This window comes from Erinaceus europaeus, chromosome 3, assembly GCF_950295315.1.
Source record: "Erinaceus europaeus chromosome 3, mEriEur2.1, whole genome shotgun sequence".
Classification (NCBI taxonomy): Eukaryota; Metazoa; Chordata; class Mammalia; order Eulipotyphla; family Erinaceidae; genus Erinaceus; species Erinaceus europaeus.
This window is the reverse complement of record NC_080164.1, coordinates 115,509,911-115,533,990: the sequence shown is the minus strand read 5'-3', so window position 1 is coordinate 115,533,990 and position 24,080 is coordinate 115,509,911. Positions and strand designations below refer to the sequence as shown.

Below are 24,080 nucleotides of genomic sequence, written 5' to 3'. Positions count from 1 at the left end.
AGGTTATTGCCTGCACCACAAACTCACCACTCCCAGTAATTACTTTTATCACATGTTAAAAAATAGAGACAGCGGGAGCCAGATGGTAGTGCAGTGCATTAAGCACATATGCATTAATCACAAGGACTAGCATAAGGATCCTGGTTCGAGCCCCCGGCTTCCCACCAGTAGGGGCGTTGCTTCACAAGCAGTGAAACAGATCTGCAGGTGTCTGTCTTTCTTTCCTCTCTATCTTCCTGTCCTCTCTTGATTTCTCTCTGTCCTACCCAACAACAATGGCAGCAATAACAACAACAACAACAAGAAACAACAAGGACAACAAAAAGGAAAAAAAATAGAGACAAAAGAAATGGAGAAGGAAAGGCAATAGAGAGGAAAAGAGAGACACCTGCAGCACCGCTTTCACACTCAGGAAGCTTTCCTGCCCTGAAGCTGAGTGGTGGGAGCTTCAACCCAGATCCTCCTGCATGGTGATGTGTCCCACAGCCCAGGCCCCAGAACTGATTTTGCTAACTTCTTCAGATGGATATAACACAAGCAGTGAATTAGATATATCTTTCAGGCTGGCAAGAGAGTTTAACTAGAAGTGTTCTTGCTTTGCCATGCACAAGACTTAGGTTAGAGCTCCACCCCCACTGTATTAAAGAAAATGCCCATGCTAAGATTTCTTTCCTTCTATCTTGGGTTTTCTACCTGAAAAGGTGAGCCTGGATTGGTTAAGTCTCCTTAAAGACCAAAACAAGCAAATATTTATGTGTTCACTTTCATATATCTCTAAAGGAACAGCAAAATAGTTCACCTGGATAGTGTGCTACTTTGCCATCTTTGAAACCCAGGTTCCAGTTTAGCTCCTACCATACTGGACAACACTTCATTGTTGTGCTCTTTTCCATTATTTCTCTATATATTTATTTAAAAAATAAATATGTTAATAAGCATATTTAACCAAAAAAAAAGGTTAAGGAAACAGCATAATGTTTATGCAAAAGACTTTCGTGACTGAGGCTCTAAAGTCCAAAGTTCTATCCCCACACTACCATAAGCCAGAGCTGAGCAGTGCTCTCTCTCCATCTCTCTCTCTTTCACTCTCTTTTAGAAAATAAAATATTAAAAAAGGAAAGTTATACTTTTTCATATGGCAGAGTACTTGACTCATAAATGAAAAGATGTCTTATTTCAAATTAGCAATGCTAAAAGAAATCACACAAAGGAGTTTTGATAATCTCCAGGATAGTTAATGGGAGGCTGTTGGTATTAATTCCTTCAGAGAAAAAATGAACAGTTGATTTATAAGTCGTAATGCAAGACATGTAACACATACACACACACACACACACACACACACACACACACACACACACACATTTGTGAGGAAGGGTCTGAGTGGGAATTATCCCTCACTGATTTCTGGAGTCTAATCCCAGAAGCAAAGAGAAGCTGAGTATCTTGCTGTAGACATAACAAAACAGAACTCATTCCAACCATGTACTCCCATAAAGTCAGCAGAGCTCCCTATCTTCTCCTGCTTGCCCAAAGAACAAAGTCTGTCATAAAAGCATCCCTCAGGAGGCTTGGTAGTGCCTTCCATTGTAGGCCACATGGTACTATGCATAAGGACCATGGTTCAAACCCTCAGTGTTCTTCTACAGAAGGGAAGCTTCATGAATGGTGAAGCAGTGGGTGGGTGTCTATCTCTCCATCACTGCCTCTCTCTCTCTCTTTCTCACACCCTGATGGTGGAGGAGGACCTAGACTAGAGGGAGAGTGTTTTGCAGAAAACAGAAATGTTATGCATGTACCAACAACTGTATTTACTATTGACTGTAAATCATTAACCCCCCCATGCAAAATTAAAAAATAAAATTAAAAAAGCATAGGTTACTAGATAGTTATCAGATAGTCGAAACACTCAAGGGGCTGTATTTGGCAGGTACACATGATGGTTTGGGCACCAAAGAGTCAAGCTTCTCATAGATGATGTTCTGTACCATGGTGTGAACTGGGGAACCATACCCATATGAAAAAGGAAGAATAAAAAAACTTGCCTTGGAAACGGGAGAGCTGTGTAGATACCAAGCCCCAGCAATGACTCCGGCAGCAGGGAAACAAAAGTAAAAAACCAGCAGTCAAACAAAAACAACCATAAGTTATCAAATGAACTCGGGAGATTCACTAACAATTAGTGAGAAATAGCAGCTTGCTCCTCAGTTGTCATATGTTGAGACTGCTCCCCTTCCATTTCCTGCGTGATGAACAAAAGACCCAGGGAAGGACTACAGGGCAGAAGATACTCTAAGGTGGGACTGAGAAGCCTGATGTACCAATTTGTTCTATCCATTATGCTCAGATCTCCAGGAGTTCAAGCACCACATGAGAAAGAACACCAAGTAATGGGGTCACAGAAGAAAGAAACTGTAGGTATAGGGCCCATTATGAGACATGAAGAATAAAAAATTACACAGACAATTCTAGTCCCACATTCAGTCTTCTGGAACCAAGGGCAGTGAAGACAGTCAACAATAAAATAGGTAGAGAAACAGCAACAAATAAGAGAAATTTCTAGCTTCCTAATAAGGAAAGTGTTAGAGCCAAAGATGTATGTGTCCTTGCTTTCCTCTTTTCTTCTGCCAATCAGTTCCAGAAATCTCAAAGAGGAGCACTTACTCTGTCCATATTACCATCAAACATGTGTGCGCGCGCGCACACACACACACACATACACACACACACACACACACACACATTGTTCACAGCATAGAGTGGAAAGGATAGTAAGAACACACTGTTTGGGGGCCAAGTAGTAGCATACCTAATAGACTGTACATGCTAAAATGCACAAGAACCCTGGTTCAAGTTCCTGGTCCTCACCTACAATGGGGGAAGCTTCACAAGTGATGAAGCAGAACTGCAGGTGTCTCTCTGTGTGTGTGTCTCTCTTCCTCTCATCTCTTTTGTTCCATCTTAATTTCTATTTCTATACAAATAAAAAAATACACAAATAATATTTTAAAAATAACACACTATGACCCTGTGCTTCCTTCCTACGTGAAGTAAACTGCCAATCCTGGAAAGTGTCTGCATGATATTTAAACCAAGTATGAAACTTGAGTTTTAAATTAGATTGAAATTTAATAATTCAATATGACAGACACAGCTGGTAATAGCACTAGATAAACAGCCAGCAGCTGGAGTTAGGCAACATAAGGCAAAAGAAGAAAAGATGGGAAGATTGAGTGCTCAGATGAAACTTAATAAGAAATGCTGGAATTATATTCTCACCCATTCATTTTCCTTTTAAATGCTCTGCTTTATTAGTTATAATAAAGGAAATATGCCTACATTTATGCCAATGAGATTGTATGTATATGGACTTTTTATTTTCATAGATGGAATTATGCCCACTGAACTAGAGGAAGTCTTGATGCTCTGCTGGCTTTTTCTCTCTCTGCTGGCATTTTTTTCTTTCTGTCTGAAAAAGTCAGCTTGGTGGCTCACTTGGTACAGTGCATATGTTACCATGCACAAGGACCCAGGTTCAAGTCCCATGTACCCATATGCTCAAAGGGAATTAAAAGAACAGTAAAGCAATGTTGCAAGGGTCTCTCCTTATTTCTCTCTCCCCTTAACATCTATAAAATAAAAGAAAGGATGGAGGGAAGGACAGAGGGAAAACAAGAAATGTAGCAACCAGATGCTGTGAAGTCATGCTGGCACTGAACCACAGCAATAATCCTGCTGGCAAAATAAAATGTACACTGAACTATATCAAAGTACAAACGCTCTCAGTCAATCTGAATAAATGTCAGAAGCAGAATCCAAGGGATTCAACACCCAGTAATTCTCTCTTCACACTGGTGCTGATGAGTGTTGTGCTTGAGACAAGGCAGGGCACATTCTCTCTGGGGTGGTCTAGTTTTGCAAAAAGAACCTTTCAAGTCTCCAGGGCTATCATCATAATTATTTGATATCTGATAAACTCTAAAAAAAAAAAAAAAGAGGAAAAGCAAATCACAAAGGTGAGCATTGTATTTTTTTTTCTTTGAAAATCTTTCCATGTGAGTTTAATGTTTTGACAGCATAGGTCACAAGTAAAAACAAGTTATTTTCTGTGCTGAAGCTAGGATTATGTACAAGGATCAATCTTGTGTTTGCTCCATTAAATGAATCCAATGCATAGTGCATATATGTAAAATGTACACAAGTTGCAATGGAGGGGGGAGAGCAGCACAGTGAATAATGTCTTGGACCCTCAGACACGGGGTCCTGAGCTCAATCCCAGCATTGCATGTGCTAGAGTGACACTCTAGTTCTCTTTCTTGCTCACTTTCTCTCACTTCTTTTCTTAATAATCAAAAATAAATAAATAAATAAATAAATGTATATAAGGCATGTGTAAAATGAACATGAATGTGTGTGCATGACATTTATTTGTGTACTATTATAAAGCTTTATATAATGCATAATATCCTGACTTCTAAATTGCTGTGTAAATGTATCCTAATGATCATGGATGGTAAAAAATTATGATGACTGATTGTGATAATGACGACAGAGCAATATATGGCCAATGACTGTATAAGTATTCTAGAAACAAAGTTTTACATATGCTAACAACTACGTGTCTGATAATCTTTGCTATTACTTCAATTTTACAGGTGAATAAACACCCAGGTACATGATAAGTAACATGCTCAAGGTCTACGTGAGCGATAGAATCAGGAAGGAACCTCTCCTCATCTGACTTTAGAACCTGTAAACTAAACAACTGAATTCAAGTGGATGTCAGGGAAATGTCCACACTGGACAAAATAAACCCTAGAGAAAATCATGAGAAAAGTTTCTTCTACATGTGGCTCCCTGGACACCATACCACATTCATCAACTTCTATCTTAATCCAAGATATTCTCTGTGTATCTTCTACCTCAAATGCCCCTCTAGCAATAATATTTTCTTAGTTCTTAGTAAAAAGTGGTCTGATGAGCACCCCCAAAATTCAAGCTTAGGTAGTAATAAATGACAGAATGTCATTTGGACATAGCATAAATGACAGAATCCCAAACCATTGTTTGAGGCAGGTCTCCACCTCCTATATAAAATGGACTTTTACTTGAGAAACACTAACTTCTTTAACTTGATTTCTTTTTCTTTTTTCCCCTCCCCTGCTCCTAATACTTATTAGGATAGAGGGAAATTGAGAGAGGATGGGGGGGGGGGGTAGGGAAAGAGAGTGAGAGAGAGAAAACTGCCTGCAAACCTGCTTTACTGCTTGTGAAGTGGGTCCCCTGAAAGTGAAGAGTAGGGCTCAAACCCTGGTCCTTGCACTTGGTAATATGTGCACATAACCAGGTGTACCACTGCATGGCCCCATAAACTCCCTTTTAAAATACCTATTGGTGGGTGATCTAATTTTTATAACACACAATAGGATTTTTTTTTTTTTGCTTCTGGCTCATTTATTTTAACAGAGAATAGCAATTGCCCTAGAGATATCTAGATTTCATTAGCTCACAAATTCCACTGAACATATAAAATTAGAGCTTACCATTAAACCAGTCATCAATTCTTGCTCATTTAGTGTTCAGCCCTTAGGCTATCATTCATTCAAATTCACTTTGTGCTTTAGGTTAAGAAAATCCATTATGACCTAATGTAATGCAATCCTCACCATGTCCAAAAAAAAGTCCTTCCCACACAATTGGATCAAGACCTGTTGGGGGAGAGTCTAGACTAGATTAATTAAGTTGATGCCATTATGGATTTTAGTCATTTCATGAGTCCTAGGCTGTTTTTTTAAAAAACTGATCACTTTTAAGCATCACACCAGGGAATGTGAGTTTTTTTTTTTTTTTGTCCCAGGGCTGGGGTTCAGTTCCTGCATTATGAATTCATTGCTCTTGGCAGCCATCTTTTTATTCCACTGTTGTTGCTGTTTTGTTGCTGCTGTTGTTGTTGGATAGTACAAAGAGAAACTGAGAGAGTATGGGAGGACAGAGAGTGGGAAAGAAAGATGAAGACTTGCTTCACCACTTGCAAAGCTACCCCCCTCCAGGTGAGGAACCAGCGGCTGGAACTGGATCCTTGTGTGGGTCCTTGCCTTTCACACTATGTATGCTTAACCCAGTGTACTTGACCCTCCTGGCCCCCAGAATGTTAGACTTTCACTAGTATGAGCAAACTTGAAATATAATGACTATCTAAGTAACAATATACTTCCTGATATAAGCAAAAATACATTCCCCCAAATCAATAGGAATCAGTGTTGTTTTTTTTTTAATCTACATAACTGCTGTCTCTTTAACAAATACACTTGTCACATTTTATCTTTTTGTCTGGTTACTCCCCCAGGTTATGTTACAGTTACTAGCATAGTTACTGACATAGTTTTGTTGCTATTTATTTTTATATGAGAGAGATCAAAGTGTGCACACAAGTCCTTTGATCTATCACCCTAGCCCCACCTGTGATGATAATTAATGAAATTTGTCATGCAAATATTACAAACTCACTTTAGATCTGTTATAAAAACCCTTTTAAGTAATACCCCAAAGTCCTGGACAGTGTAAATGGGCAGTTTTTAAATAGATTATTTTGTACAGAATGCTTTTTTAAAAACTTTTTTCTCTAACATATAAACATGACTTCATTTTAAAGATAAAAATGATTTTACCACTCTCAACCCATAGACCTGCTCAGCGCCTCCCTGTCCAGCATCCACTGGTCGACAACCTTGCTCAGTCTCCTCTGACCCCAGGACTACCCACTCTGCCATCATGCCCAGTACCCAGGACCCCATGACTCTGAATCGGTTTTGCTCCCCAGGGCCTGTTCCTCTCTGCTCCCCACCAACTGGCTCAGCTCCCCAACATTATGCAAGAAAACAAGCCACAATCACAACAAATACATAAGACACAGAACAAACTTGTAAGCAAGGGGCAAGTTCAACCAAAATCCTAGCACCCCAATATTACTGCAAATGTATGTCCGCAGATTCACAGCTGTGGTAAAGGGGAAAATGAGAGGTATAAACCATGTGGGAACTATGGAAGCAGCCATACTAGTATACTATCTTCACTAGGAACAGGCTCTTATAAGGAGGTAGGGAGAGTTAACTCCATTTACCCTGTCTGTGATACACCTGCACCCTCAAATTTTTTATTTGACAGATCATCTGTGCAACAGTCACAGCCAGGCACTTGTGACTGAGAGCCTGACCACTGCTACATAGACCCCTAGCCCTGATCCTCTCAGAAAAACACACTCCTACTAAAGTGTAGTCATATAAATCACTAGTTAATTAATATGAGAGGGGGAACATTAATTGTATGTCTCGAAATTTTTAAAACAGAGACTGAGTCTTTTTAAGAGCTGTGTATTTGATATGCGGACTCTCTCAAAAGCCTAGACCAAGTAGATCAGAAGCAACTAGTGGCATAGCTATATACAAGATACTGGATACTATACAGCAAACCCTAACAAAAGAACCTTTAAAAGTTAACCCAATTACCAAATAATGTGATGATAACATTAACTATCCATTGTCTTTTTGAACCCTAAGACAGCAGGAACCTCACATCTCCACTATAGAGCCTATATTTCCCCCAGTCCTGGAACCTTACGATAGGGCCCACTTTCCTGCATGCCTCTCCCAATCCATATCAAATAATACTGCATCTGCCATTGCAATCTAATCAATGCAACAGTTGCCACCTCAACATGCTTCAGTGCAGATTATGTCCAGAGACTTCACGTGTGGAATGACAACCCTTCAGCTTCATCACTCGGGTGAGACCTTTCCTTTCAGAGTATTCTCTAATTCCATCCCAGGTGGATCACTTTCTAACAAAGTCCCAAAACCTAGATATAGACCAGGTTCTGTGAGAGAGAGCATATGTTCACATGTATCCATAAACTAGTGCAAAATATATACCTGAAAGCAGAAGTACACTAGAGTTTGCAGTGAGTACCCCCCCAACACTTCCTCTCCACTATTCCAACCTTTGGGTACAAGATTGCTCAACAATTTGTTTGGCTTTGTATGTTAACTCTCTTTTCAGCCACCAGGCGCCACATGCCATCAGGATGCCAGTCAGGCTTCCCTAGACTGAAGACCCCACCAATGTGTCTTGGAGCTCCACTTCCCCAGAGACCCACCCTACTAGGTTTGAAAGAGAGAGGCAGACTGGGAGTATGGACTGACCAGTCAATGTCCATGTTCAGGGGGGAAGTAATTACAGAAGCCAGACCTCCCACCTTCTGCAACCCACAATGACCCTGGGTCCATGCTCCCAGAGGGATAGATAATGGGAAAGCTATCAGGAGAGGGGGTGGGATATGGAGAGATTGGGTGGTGGGAATTGTGTGGAGTTGTACCCCTCCTACCTTATGGTTCTGTTAATTTATCCTTTCTTAAATAAAAAATAAATTAAGAAAAAAAGAACAAAGTCATTCTACAGTTCAATGTAGAATTGTTGCAATAAGATAGGGGTGGAGGGGAATGTGTTGAAAAGAGGGAAGGGATCCAATAGGCTTTGGTGAAGGAGTATTGGTGTTTTGGGTTGGGGAAAGATATGCCAACACATATTGAAGATGTAAGAAAATGTACTTCTGGGCTAGAAATCGACCTACCCTAGGACCTGGCAATTTCTCTCCAGGGGGTATATCCTAAGGAATCAAATACACCTACCCAAAAAGATCTGTGTATACCTACATCATAGTAGCACTATTGGTGCTAAAATGTGGAAATAACCCAGGTGTCCAACAACAGAGGAATGGCAAAGAATTTTGTAGCATATATATACAATGGAATACTACTCAGATATTAAGAATGATGAATTTGGGTCCCAGGCAGTGGTGTATCTAATTAAGTACACATATTAGCAAGTCTGAGGACCTGGGATCCCCACCTGCAGGAAAGGGGGACTCTTCATGAGTTGTAAAGCAGGTCTGCAGTTGTCTTTCTGTCGCTCTTTCTAGCTCTTTCTTTCTTTCTTTCTTTTAATTTTATTTATAAAAAGTAAACACTAACAAAACCATAGGCTAAGAAGGGTACTATGCCACACAATTCCCACCACCAGAACTCCGCATCCCATTCCTCTTTTGATAGCTTTCCTATTCTTTTTTATACTTTATTTATTTATTTTTATTAGATAGAGACAGAGAGAAATTGAGGGGAAGGGGCGACAGAGATGGAGAGAGACAGAGAGACACCTGCAGCCCTGCTTCACCACATGTGAAGCTTTCCCCCTGCAGGTGGGGACCAGGGGCTTGAACCTGGTTCCTTGTGCACTGTAGTGTTTGCGCTTAACCAGGTGCGCCACCACCTGGCCCCTAGCTTTCCTATTCTTTAACCCTCTGGGAGTATGGACTCAAGTTCACTGTAGGATGCAGAAGGTGGAAGGTCTGGCTTCTGTAATTCCTTCCCCTGCTGAACATGGGCATTGACAGGTTGATCCATATTCCCGCCTGCCTCTCTCTTTTCCTACTGGGACGGGGTTCTGGGGAAGCTGAGCTCCAGGACACATTGATGGGGTCATCTGCCCATGAAAGTCTGGTTGGCATCATGCTGGCATCTGGAACCTGATGACTGAAAAGAGAGTTAACATATAAAACCAAACAAGTCATTGACTAATCATGAATGTAAAGGCTGGAGTAGTGCAGATGAGGTGTTGGGGGGGGTCTCCATTTTGTAGATAGCTAGTCAGCATATTTTAGTTATATTCCAAAGGGCCTATGGCTATACTAGTTCTTTTTTTTTTCCCTCTGAGTCTGAAATCTGATATGCAGGTGGATCCTAGTTATTGTCTGGGGAGATCATATCACAGCTGGAAAAAGGACCATAAAGCTGGATCAGGGAAGAAAGTAGCTCCCAAATATGGGAAAGGTGTGTAAATATTATTGACTGTAAACCCCGATTAGCTCCTTCTTTCTATCACTCTCTGCTTTCTCAATTTCTCTCTGTTCTAGCTAATGAACATTAGAATTAAAGAATAAAAATGAAAATAAATAAATTTTTTTAAAAAGCAAGAATGATTAATTCACCTTTTTCACCTCATCTTGGATAGAGCTTTAAGGAATCATGTTAAATGAGATAAGCCAGAAAGAGAAAGATGAATATGGGATGATCTCACTCATGGATAGAAGTTGACAAATAAGAACAGGAAGGGGAAAAAGAAAGTATAATTTGGACTGGGTTTGGTGTATTGTACCACAGTATAGGACTCTAGGCGGGAAGGGGGGGAGGGACAATCAGTTCCTGGCACAGGACCTAAGCTGGGATTGAAGGTGTTTTGCAGAAGATTAAGAAATTTCACATAGGAAACAGGGCGGTAGCACAGCCAGTTAAGTGCACTTGGCGGTGTTAAGCACAAGGACAAGCATAAGGATCCCTGTTGGAGCCCGAGGCTCCCCACCTGCAGGGGAGTCACTTCACAAGGGGTGAAGCAGGTCTGCAGGTATCTGTCTTTCTCTCCCCCTCTCTGTCTTCCCTTCCTCTCTCTATTTCTCTCTGTCCTATTGAATAATGACATCAATAACAATAATAATAACTACAACAATAAAAAACAAGGGCAACAAAAAGGGAATAAATAAATAAAATAAAATAAATTTTACAGTTGTCAACAACTGTATTTACTATAAATGATTAACCCCCCCAATAAAAATATTTTTAAAAAGAAGATGCACTTCTGATACATTTAAAATTTTATAAATCAAAGTCATCTTAAAATAAGACTATTAAAAATAACACTAAAATCTGTACATATACAGTTTTGTTGTTGTTACTTGTTTAGACAAAGACAGAGAAGCAGAGAGAGGGTGAATGAGACCACAGCACTGATGCTTCCCTCAATGTGGAGGAGTCTGGGCTTGAACCTGGGTCCTATACATGGCAAAGCAGTGCACTATTCAAGTGAGCTATTTCAGTGACCTGCCAAAGAGTTATACAAAATGCTTTCATTAGTGGCTTGTGACTGTCAGAGATTATGTATATATTAATGTCTACTCAAAAATTGTCACTTTTCTGCCTTTTTCCAGAAACAAACAAACTAAAAATTCTTCCTTTTTTTTTAGAGTTTTTTTTAATTTTATTTATTTATTTTCCCTTTTGTTGCCCTTGTTATCTTTTTTTTATTGTTGTTGTAGTTATTATTGTTGTTGTTATTGATGTGGTTGTTATTGGATAGGACAGACAGAAATGGAGAGAGGAGGGGAAGACAGAGAGGGGGAGAGAAAGACAGACACCTGCAGACGTGCTTCACCGCCTGTGAAGGGACTCCCCTGCAGGTGGGGAGCCGGGGGCTGGAACCCGGATCCTTACGCCGGTCCTTGCGCTTTGTGCCACCTGTGCTTAACCCACTGCGCTACCGCCCAACTCCCCAAAATTCTTCCTTTTATTTACTTATTTTTTTTTATTGCCAAGAGGGTTACTTTTGGGGCTTTGTGCCTGCACTATTTTCTCGTGACAATGTGTCCACTTGACCCAGTGCCCAATCAACTTCCTCTTTCAAAAGTCATTTTAATAAGATTGTTGTGTTTATGCACAAATAACATAGCAAAAGACTTCTGGACAAAGTTTTGGATGTGATGAAGTAAGTCTTCTCCCATTTAAAATTACAAAATTCTACGGAGTTTAATCTAACTTATTTTAAACATGCAATAGTTACAAAACAGGCACTATCCCCCACAGAGAGAAGAGTCTCAAGATGTTTTTACCTTTTGTTTAAAAAAAATGGCATTAAGATTTTGTAAATCTTCAAATCTAGTAATGCTTGGGAGGTAAGCTGAGATTTGAATAAGAATATGAGTTACCAATAATTCTTTCAATGATTAGTGTATAGTGTACTAAATCAGATGTATTGCATTTCTATGAAGATGTAAGTTGAAACAAAGTAGGGGAGATAGCATGATTGTTATGTAAGAGACTTTCATGCCCGAGGCTCTGAAACTCTAAATTCAATCCTCAGTACTCCCATATGCCAGAGCTGTGTTGTGCACTGCTTGAAGAATGAATGAATGAATGAATGAATGAATGAATGAATGAATGAATGAATGATTTTTAAAAAGAAAGAAAGTTGAAGTCACAGATGAAATGGGCCTTTAATTGAGTAGCCTGTGAGGTTACCCAGCACATAAAATGTTGGACTCTCAGGTCCTGAGTTAGATCCCAACAGTGTATGTACCTGAGTGGTGCTCTGATTCTCTCTCTCCTCATATCTCTCATTAATAGATAACTAAAATATATTTAAAATTTTAATTGAGAAAACCGTAGTTTATGTGTTAATATCACATCAGGTTTCAACACATTAGGTACAGTTATCTGACTGCAATCCTTCCCACCTCCCCAAACGTAGACTAGAATCAGTTCCTTCTGTGAATACAGCTCTAACTGTTCAGCTGTTAACAGTCTACTAATACTTGTGATTTATGAATATCAAATTACCATTAACTTTTAAAATATTGTGAATTTGGGACCTTTTCATTGCCATGCCAGTTTTCATTGGAATTAGTGAAGGTCTTACATTTGTATATGAAACAATGTGTGACTGGAAAAGAACTCTGGAGTATTAAGAGACAGAAGACTCCATTGCTCTCCCAGTGATCTCTGTATTTGGTTATGTAACTTGTATATCTCAACCATAATGCCTTTTCCTTGAATAACAATCTTCACTCTCCCCACTGGCTTGAAATCACATGTATGGAAATGTAATAGAGTTGGCATTATACCAATACGAAATATTCCTGTTAATTTACAAATTAATTTAGATGAGGTTAAATAAACTTGAATTTACCTAAAGCAAAACATGGCACAGGTTCATTAAACTTTAGTTAAGGTAGTCTGCAGTATAAGTACATTTTGGCTTCTTCATGCCTAGATATGAATAGTCCCATTTTATAAGATTATTTTAAGCATTCAGAAGGAATGAAAATAGGGGTCAGACAGTGGCACACCCAGTTAAGCACACAAATTACAGTGGGCAAGGACCAAGGTTCAAGCCCCTGGTCCCCACCTGCAAGATGCAGGTGTCTCTCTGTCTCTCTCCCTCTCAGTCTCCCCACTTCTCAATTTTTCTCTGTCTCTATCCAATGATAAATAAGAATATTTTTAAAAGAATGAATATGTATATAATTTGTTCATTTGAAATATTATACACTCATATACATACACATATGTGAGACTTTGGTGAATATGCAAATATATATATGTTGAAATTTCAAAAGCTGTTCAGTTTGAAGACTATACCTTTATTTCTATTTTATGTGATTCTATATGAGGAATGATAACTTTGCAAAATCATAAAGCCTGAGGAGTTTAAAATATGATGGCAAAATACTGATCCAATTTCCTAACTGGCCTTGAACTTTAACACACTGACTACAAACTGCTAATGATGTTTATGCAGAGCAAACTAAAATGTTTCTTTTATATATCCCAAAACAGAGAAATAGGCCACAGTTGTATCCCATTCCATCAATGATAAAAACTGTTCATACAGAGCCAAACAAATTGTTGACTAGTAGTCAACAATTTGTTTGGCACTGTATGTTTACTCTTTTCTCAGCCACCAGGTTCCAGATGCTAACATGATGCAAACCAGACTTCCCTGGGCAGATGACCTCACCGATGTGTCCTGGAGTCCTGCTTCCCCAGATCCCCACCTCACTAGGGAAAGAGAGAGACAGGCTGGGAGTATGGATCGACCTATCAATGCCCATGTTCAGCAGGGGAAGGAATTACAGAAGCCAGACCTTCCACCTTCTGCACCCCATAATGACCCTGGATCCATATTCCCAGAGGGATAAAAAAATAGGAAAGCTATCAGGGAAGGGGATGGGATGCAGAGATCTGGTGGTGGGAATTGTGTGGAGTTGTACCCCTCTTATCCTATGGTTTTTGTCAGTATATCCTTTTTATAAGTAAAAAAATTTTTTAAAAAGTGTTCATTGCTGGTAACGTTTGCTCAAGCTACAGGGAAAGAACGAGAGCCTCTTCTCTCTCAGTATAACCAAGAAATTTGTGTCTGAGCAAATGGTAAGTAAATACACAAACAGAAAACCACTGTGGAACCACAGAGAACTATAGAAGCTATACCCAGAGATGAATGTTTACATGCCAGCTGGATGTATCAGTTGTGTTCAGTTTAGCACCACATTCATATTTTGTATGATTTAAGGTGGACCCCAGGGAATTGATGCATTTACAATCGCCTTTCTAATCTGTGCTTTCAATTTCTTTCTGCATAAAGGAAAGATGTTTTGACTGAAGTCTATGTCTTCTAAAAGATGCTGGTTAATACTTTCTCTCATAAAGTAAGTTTGCCTGAGGGACCCAAACATTCTGCTTCAGGTACTAACTGAACTAAACATCAAAATTAATACTAGGCAAGTACACGTTGCCATTTGGCCTCAATTAGCAAGCTCATCGTCTTGAACCAAAGCAAATGCTGAGAAGAATTGCAAAGATGCCAATGAACTGGAGGAGACCAGAGAGACTGGGTCAACCCCTTCCTTTCTTGAAGTGCTTAAACCCACAGAGCTTTCTGTTTTCCTGCTACTTACCAAGGGCTTGGTTTCATCTTCATCTTTAAAGTAGTAGAGCTGATCTCCCTTGAGCACAAACCAGCGCGTATGCCAAGTCTTGACAAAGCCTCCTTGCTTCCTCAGCCACCCACACTTCATGGCATTGTTCCGCCCTTGGCCTGGCTGGGGGTTCTCCATAGAGTCATTGTTCTCCTCCATTATCAAGCTGATGGACTTTCCTAATTGTTAAACAAACAAGAACAAATAAATAATGTATTTGGTGATAGCCAATTCCCTCATCATCACTGCTTATATAAATATTTTAAAGCAGGAGGAATGAAGTATTTATATTAATTCATTTGCCAAATTTCTAAGAGCAAACCACAAACCTGGTAACAACATGCCAAGAGACACTTGGACAGTTTGTTATGGCCTCTTCTTTTTTTTTATTTTTTATTAGTGATTGAATAATGACTGACAAAATTGTGGGATATAAAGGGTACAATTCCCACCATCAGAGTTACATATACCCACCCCTCCACTGGAAGCTTCCTTATTTTTTTTTCCATCTGGGAGTATGGACCATAGATCATTATGGGGTGCAGAAGGTGGGAGGTCCAACTTCTGTAATTGCTTCTCTTCTGGACATGGGCTCTGACAGGTCAATCCATACCCTCAGCTTGCTTCTATCTTTCCCTAGTGGGGCAGGGCTCTGGGGAGGTGGGATTCCAGGGTACGTTGGTGAGGTCATCTGCCCAGGGAAATCACATTGACATCACGGTAGTGTCTACATGGTGACTGAAAAAGCACTAATATACAAAATAGGACAAATTGTTTAATAACCAGGCACCTAAAGGTAAGAATATAGCAGGTGAGATTTGGGGTCTCCATTTTGGTAAAAGCTAATAGGTCTATTTTAGGTATATTCTAAGGGATCCATGACTTTATTAATTTTTGTCTGAGCTGACAGCTAACATGCAGGTGGGCTGAAAGTACTGTCTGAGATGATGTCCGAGTTGGATATAGGACTAGAATGAGCTGTCAGCTACTAAGCAATTATAACCCTTTCCTTCCCATGTATATATAAATAATGGGAGGGACTGGGTGGTGGCAAATCCTGTAGATCACTCATATTACTATTCATGAGAATCTGGGTTCAAGCACCCAGTACTGTCTGCAAGGGAGAAGCTTCACTAGCAGGTGTCTCCTTCTCTTGCCCCTCAGCCTTATTATTTATGTCTCTAGAAAAAGAAGGGGGGAAAGAGGGGGGGTGAAAAAAAAGATCAAAAAAGGGGAAGAAATGGCTGTCAGGAGTGGTACAGCCACTGGAGCCCTGGCAATAATTCTGGTGAAACAAAGAAGAAAAGAAGAAGGGGGAGGAAAAGGAGGACAATGAAAGGAATGGAAAGGAAATAAAGACTGGGAAATTTCAATGGAAATGTGAGCAGAAGCAATTTTTGAAAACTATCAAATCACCAACTAGAGCCTCTTTCTCAGGTTAATGGCCTCTGGGCCCATGGCAGAGCAGGCCTGTGATTTCCTGCGCAAACACCAGCCTAACATGTGCTCAAGACTACTAGAAATATTTTGAAGACTCCAATGGAAGACATATGTATTACACATATGAAATTTCTCAAAATACATCTGCTTCCCTTACTCTAAAATAGTGCCTTGAAAGTTTCTTTGTTTGGTCAGGAATTAGTACAGCTAAAAAGCTTAAGGATAAAGCAAACAAAAACATCCATGGGATCAGGTGAGCTTGCTTGTGCTTATATTGGGCTTCAAACTTCAGGACTTAGGCACCCCTGTCACATCGTTATGATTAGATTACGCGGAAAAGGAATATGAATATGTACAGAGTACACACAGCAACAACAAAAAGTGAGCCTGTCATCGAGAAAATATTGATCAAGAGGGTTTAATTCTGGCATAATTACCCACAAAGCTCCTGTTTTTGTGTTTCGTTGATTGATTCCAGAAGACATACTATCCTGCTGTCTTGGCTTTACTTTGACACATTTTTCAGCTGATTCATACCACACAGTTTTAGTTTTAAATTGCGTAATGTTTCACTTGCCATTTCTTGGTCATTCACATTTCCTCGGGGGTGCAGGCACAACCCTTCCATGGTTGGACCTCTCTCTCTCTTGTTAATTTTATTACTTTTTTAGATACACTTTTAATTTTTTAGTTTTATATATATATTTATTTTCCCTTTTGTTGCCCTTGTTTTTTTATTGTTGTAGTTATTATTGTTGTAGTTATTGATGTTGTTAGATAGGACAGAAAGAAAAGAAGAGAGGAGGGGAAGACAGAGAGGGGGAGAGAAAGATAGATACCTGTAGACCTGCTTCACTGCCTGTGAAGTGACTCCCTGCAGGTGGGGAGCTGGGGACTCAACCCAGGATCCTTAAGCCAGTCCTTGGCACTTCACACCACATGCGCTTAACCCACTGCACTACCATCTGACTCCCATTTTTAATTTTTTAAATTATCTTTATTGGATAGAGACATCTAGAAACCAAGGGGTTAGGGAGAAACGGAGAAGGAGAGAGACACCTGAAGACCTCTCAAAAGACTGGGGGCTCGAACCCCGGTCCTTGTGGCACTTCACCAGATGTGCCACCACTCTGCCTCTGACCTCTCTCCGCTTAGAACTTAGCCCTACCACTCCAGTTTCAGAGAAGAAGCAGAACTTGGACTCTGTTTCTTATTTTGATAATTTCAACAATTTTCTCAGTAGTTTTTCCTCTTCTGTTGACAATCATTGCTATTTATCCCCACTCAGCTTTTATCTTGCTCTCTTCAAAAAATTTTGAAATCTAAAGCAGATCACATAAATATCACCTGTGTCATTCAATATCCCCCTTTCCCTTTCTTCTCTTTAATTTGTTTTTGTCTGTGATTAATAATGATCTACAAGATTGTAAGATTGCAGTGTATAGTCCCACACCACACCCACCAACAAAGTTCTGTGTCCCTTTGTTATACTGAGATACCCCTTTATTCACATAACCTCAACTCTATGGAATGGTTTGAAACTTTCACTCTCAAAAGGCCTGTCCCTTGAAAACAGCTGATGAGTGCAGGAAACGGTCTCTAGTCATGTATATGCTTATATGTGCACAGACAGGATCCTGTCTGATATTTTGAGTTTGTTATGCCCAAAGGGCAGGGACTTTCATCTCCCTCTTTCACAGTGCTTGACCTAAACACAGCCTGATAGGCCTTACTCGGCATGAATAATAATAAATGCTGTCATATAACTTAAATGTAAATATGCTTTCTTATTGAGAGTTAATGGTTTATGGTACAATTGTTGAGTGGGCCAGGTGGTGGTGCACCTAGCTGAGCACACGTTACAATGTGCAAGCACCTAGGTTCAAGGCCCTGATCTCCACCTGCAGTGGGAAAGCTTTGCAAGACATGAAGCACAGCCATAGGTGTCTCTCCTTCTCTCTCCCTTTCTATCTCTCCATTACCTCTCAAAATCTCATTGTTTCAATCCAATAAATAAATAAAGATAATTAAAAAACAGCACAATTACTAGCATATTGGTCAAGAAAGACTACTTTTAAAACCTTTTAATTTCTCCTTGTATTTAAATGGATTAAATCTATATAACTTACTCATAGTCTACTTATTCTATGACTCTATATTTTCACTTACTCAAATGAATAAGACCTGTAAACAAAGTTTCCAACATACTCAAACATATGTAAATTCATTGCACAGCAAATTCTTCTTTTGGATCTTTATTTTCCTTTCATACTCATGCTTTATAGTAAATTTAGGGGCCAGGTGGTTGTGCACCTGGTTGAATGCACATGTTACAATGCACAAGGACCCAGGTTTGAGCCCTTGGTCGCCACCTGCAGGGAGAAAGTTTTGCGAGTAGTGAAGCAGGGCTGCAGGTATCTCTCTGTCTCTGTTCCTCTCTATCTCCCCTTACCCTCTCAAATTCTGACTGTCTCTTTCAAATAAATACAGATAATAAAAAAATTAAATTTAATTAATTATCCTCTAGAATGTTTAAAGAATTTAGCAACCAATCGTCAATACTATAAAAATAATAGAGTTGTTCAATTTTCCTTTTGTCAACTATAACTGGCTTAGTAAGAAAAATGTATGCACATTAGTACATGATTTATGATTCATCCTGCATGTGTTGTTTGTAAGTCTGGCTGAAACCAGGATTGGCATTACCCACTGAACTCCAGAGTACAGTATTTAGATTTCCATGACTTTGAAATGTATCAGGAAGCATTTTACAAATATTAATGACAATAAACCAATGCAACACAAAATAAAATGACTGCATCATCTCCTCAGGGGAAAATATAGCCACTCCAATGAACCCTCTTTCTCTGACCCATCTTGGATAGAGCCAGAAGGAATTATGTTAAGTGAGCTAAGTCAGAAAGATAAAGACAAGTATGGGATGATCCCACTCATAAACAGAAATTGAGAAAGAAGAACAGAGAGGGAAAGTCAAAGCAGGATTTGACTGAATTTGGAGTAGGGCACCAAAGTAAAAATCCTGGGTTAAGGGTGAGGGTGTATGTTCGGCTTCATGGGGCAGGTAGGGGTGGTGGTGGTGGGGGATGGAACACAGTCTTTTGGTGGTGGTAATGGTGTTTCTGTACACTCCTATTAATTTGTAGTCACATAAATCACTATTTAATTAATATGAGAGGGGAAAAATTGATTGACTGTCTCAAACTTCTCAATTTACAGAGCCTTTGATATGTTGACTCCCTTAAAAGCTTAGGCCAGGAAAAACAGAAGCAACCAGTGGCACAGCTATATACAAATAATATCAAAGGATATAAATCATGGTGATGTTGTTTATGATACAGAAAATCCTAACAAAAGGAATTTTCAAAGTTAACCCAATTGCCAAATAATATGATCTATTGCCTTCTTAAATCCTAAGACAGCAAGAACCTCCTGCTTCCTCTATAGAGCCTATATTTCCCCTAGTCCTGGAACCTCTAGAGTGGGGCTCACTTTCCTGCATGCTTCTGTCAATTCATACCAAATGATATCACATCTGCTGATCCCAACTAAATCAACTCAATGATTACCACCTTGGTATGCTTCACTTAAGACTGTGTCCAGAGACTTCAGGTGTGGAATGTCAACCCTTCAGCCTCATTACTTGGGTGAGAACTTTCCTTTCATAGGCTTCTCTAATTCCATTTTAGGTGCTTTACTTCCCAACAGTCTCAAAACCTAGATATAGACAAGGTCCCATAAGATAGAGCATATGTTCACATGTATTTATAAATTAGGGCAAAATATATACCTGAAAGCAAAAGTACACAATAGTCTATAGTGAATCAGTATGAAGTTCATAAAGAAATAAGAAATAAGTCTACTTAGTCTTGGATACCCTCCTCTCCTATTTCCTATTATACCCCCCTCACTCACTCCCAAGCTATCCTTATCAAAGTAAGGACTACAAAAGTTGAATAAGGGCAAGAAACTGGCATACTTTAACGATGACTCTTTAATCACCATCAGGCCACCCCATCAGCTGGGGCCTTATTTGGGAAGTCCTGAGATTCCCAAGCAAACATGATGGGCCTAGACCTCCAATAAATCCCCCTCTCCATTGTTACCAGTCATCTCTATCAGGAACAACAAAAAAAGACCCCTTTGTGGGCCCCCATAGGACCTTGCTCTCAACTTGGATCAACAACGGTAGAGAATGTTCCATCCTCTGAAGGGAGGATGGACAGCACACTCTATGCTACACCTGAGGAAGATGGATCCTGATATTGGGGCAGCTTGGAACATTCCTACTAATTATCACAGAATGTGAGTCAGCTCTACAGGGATGCAGAGGTCACGTAGTCTCCTAAGCTGACTATGGGCCCCAGATCAGATCAAATCGATGGAGTTTGCAGTCAACAATATTTATATGTTGTATGCTTCACATTGGTTTGGTCTCGCTCTCCCCCAGCCAGGAGAATTGGTTTGGTCCTTGCTAGTTTCACACCTCTCTTTCTCCCAGCCCCCTATGCTACGTAGTTCGAGAGTTCTTGGCACGGCTGTGGGAAGAGAAGGAGGCAGGACAGATCTGTGTGGTGATTAGTTTGGGTTAGTTTATGAATTTTTGTTCATGAATAAAGAAATACAGCTTCCCGGCCCAGCCATGTGTCCCTGAGTCTCTGTTTACTGCTGCGAAGCTAGCCCGGCCTGCTGGAGCCCCGAACACTAACGACATTTATATACCTTTCCCATATTTGGGAGCTACTTTCTTCCCAGATCGAGCTTTCTGGTCCTTTTTCCAGCCATGACATCATCTCCCAGACAATAACTTGAATCCACCTGCATATCAGATTTCAGGCTAAGGGAAAATAAAAACTAGTATAGCCACAGGCCCTCTGGAATATAACTGAAATATGCCTACTAGAGATCTACAGAATGGAGACACCCCCCCCCCCCAACTCTTAATCTGCACTATTCCTGCCTTTAAGTTCATGATTAGTCAAAAACTTGTTTGGTTATATATGTTAACTCTCTTTTCAGCCACCAGGTTCTTGATGCTACCATCATGCCTACCAGATTTACCTGGGCAGATGACCCCACCAATGTGTTCTGGAGCTCTGATTCCCCAGAACCCTGCCCCACTAGCTAAACAGAGAGGCAGGCTGGGAGTATGGATCAAACTGTCAATACCCATGTTCAGCGGGGCAGCAATTACAGAAGCTGGACATTCCACCTTCTGCATCCTACAGTGACCTTGGGTCCATACTCCCAGAGGGTTAAAGAATAGGAAAGCTATCAACGGAGGGATGGAATATGGAGTTCTGGTATTGGGAATTGTGTGGAGTTGTTCCCCTCTTATCCTATGGTTTTGTCAGTGTTTCCTTTTTATAAATAAATAATAATACAAGAAAATATAGCCACGTGATTATTTCTGAATGAGTAAAGGTGTTTACAAAAATATATTCAGTTTGACAAAGGAATAATGATCTTTCTAGATAAAAGTAATGGCTGACTTTCCACCATTTGTTTTTAAAGTGAAGACACTGAATGTACTGAATCATTTTTATTGTGATCTCATCTTGCTCTTATATCTATCATTTTTGTAATTCCATAAGCATAGGGAAACTAGATACCCTCAACATTTGGTATGAAGTCTGGCTTGTGGTGAAAGTTCAATCAATGTTTGATAACTTAATCCACTTTGTAAAAGATTTGGTCCCAGGTATCTAAAAAGTGAACATGATCTACCTCTGATACCTGAACCTATCCCAAACCTTATCTCAGTAAATTATACACTCAAAAAAAAAAAAAAAGATAGAAAAGTGATTACCCTCAATTCCTGATTCTCTGCCCTGAGTATCAACTCAATCAGTACAAAAGGTTGTACTTCAAAAAAATATTTCAAATCCTTCCAACTAGTTCCATCAACTCTCTTTCTCTATTATCTAAGTCACAATTATTTTTGACTAAACAATTCTAATAGTCCTCCAGTTTTAACCCTAAATATGAACACCCAGGCATTTCTTTCTTCACATAGCAGACAAATTGAGCTCCTTAACAATCCGAATTGGCATCTAGGGAGGTGGTTCTGCAGGTAGAGTACACACTTTACAACACTTAGGCAAAGACTTGACCTCTGGCACTGTTTATGACCAGAGTGATGCTCTGACTCTCCGCCCCCCTCATAAAGTGAGTAAATCTATTAAAAAAAGATTCAATCAAAAGTCTACCTCATATAAGAAGCTTTAACTGATCACCTAGTAAGCCAATTAGCTCCCCTTTCTGTGGTGTGTCCCTCTACCACTTCCTCTGAGTTCATTAATAAAACTGTTTTAGAAGAATTGTTTCAAGAACCAAAGCAAGGTTTTCCACATTTAAATCTGGAAAGTGATGGGATTCTAACACCCAGAGGATGGAGAGTAGTGCATCAAGGAAGAAAGCTTTGTAAGCAGTGAGGAGAGGCAGAGCACAAAGATGGAGCTGTTGGGGTGCTGAGAAAGGGTCAGGCTGTTTGGCACAGCCTTCTGAGTTGGTCCTCCTCTCAGGACAGGAGATGACCACTGAGACGATCACAAAGGTAGGCCCTTCATTTCTGCTCCCTGGAAGCCATATTCCTGAGCTTAGATAAAAGCTGACCTCAAATATGACTTTTAAAGATAGATTCCTCTAGTGAATCCAGTCCAGAAAAATCAGGTCTGTTGTCAATTAGATTCTTATTTTAAACTTCACAGTGGAGCCAGTTTTGTATTCAACCTCATTTCAAAGAAAAGACTTCCCACACAGGTAACTGGCTGAGCTAGTTGTGCAGCTCCAATGAACACTCAGGCTTTCTCCTTCAAATGCAATCCTAGAGATGCTTAGTGATTTCCAATAAGCACAGCTACTTCTGTGTCGATTTATCTGTGGGATGCATGCCATCAACCTTGCTTTATAAGCTCCTGAATGTTACTAGGCCCTGTTAATATATCAATCTTGTCCCAGTCACTAAAGTTGCTCTCCCAGTAGATTATTACAGTGAGGTACTGACAATACTTTTTTTTCCATTAGCATCTGAGAAGAATGGGAGATGTCAAAGCAAAAATTAATCTTATTGTGATCCCATTTTATTTAGAGCTATTTACATCATGATGTAATTTGTGTTGAACTGGGATCATTACCTAACAAGGTATGTCCATTTCTTAATCTGAACACATTTTAGTTTTGTTCAAAATGTCTAATTAATTCACATATTAGGTTTATATGGGCTGAATATGCCTAAATATATTTTTTTTTCAGTGATAGGTAAATAAATTCTCTATAAAGATATACTTTTCAATACAAAGTTTGTTAGGGAACAGGTTGCGTGATACATCCAGAATCCATCTCTGCCATCTCTGCCATGGCTGCCATATTGCTTCCACTGGTACCACCACCCCCTGCCTGTCACGGAAAGAACCTGCACTTCCATCAGCTTCCTAGCTACAGTGAGTAGCCCAGGAAGTGGGCATGTGTGGGCATTCTTTTAAATCAAAAGGTAGTTATTTATTTTTTAAAGATCAAAAGAAACTTGTAAGTACCAGTGTATACATTTAAATGATCCAGGAGAACAAAGGATTTTTCTTCCATATGTTAATAAGATCATATCACCTCATTGTCTATCAAAAGATGCCCAAGGAGAAATCTGACTCCAAACTACATGCTAGATCTCCATCTTAACCAGACTATATTTCACGAGTAAAGCAACACTAGTATTAAAGCATGAGTATAGGTCCCATTTACAAGCCTATTCACAGGACAGGAAACAAGATAAATTCAGTTTATCTTAAAATGAGTAGAAGTTTTCATCACCTCCAGCATTTTTCAGTTCTCTGCTGCCACGTTTAGCAAGAACTCCTCTTTAATCTTGAAGAAATGTCAACCCTCTTTGCAGTAACAAGTGGAGCCCTTCCATAGGACAACTCTACACACTGGAAGGATGAGTATCTGCAGTTGACAAAATCCATCTCCTCTGCTACCTAGAGGAAAGCTGGCAGCTGAAGAAGCTCTACAGAGACAGACAGACTTGTGAGAAAAATGGACTGAGTGCTGG

The 24,080-nt window shown here is 39.8% G+C and overlaps 1 protein-coding gene across 2 annotated transcripts in view; it reads right to left on the bottom strand.

Moving 5' to 3' along the window:
- Positions 1-24,080, bottom strand: part of ARHGAP24 (Rho GTPase activating protein 24) — a 449,107-nt gene that overhangs the window by 337,109 nt on the left and 87,918 nt on the right. For both annotated transcript variants that reach the window (XM_007525030.3, XM_060187748.1), the window contains exon 2: positions 14,555-14,754. In XM_007525030.3, the coding sequence (XP_007525092.1) occupies positions 14,555-14,734 (180 nt within the window). In that variant the 5' untranslated portion in view covers positions 14,735-14,754. The remainder of the gene's footprint in view (positions 1-14,554; positions 14,755-24,080) is intronic.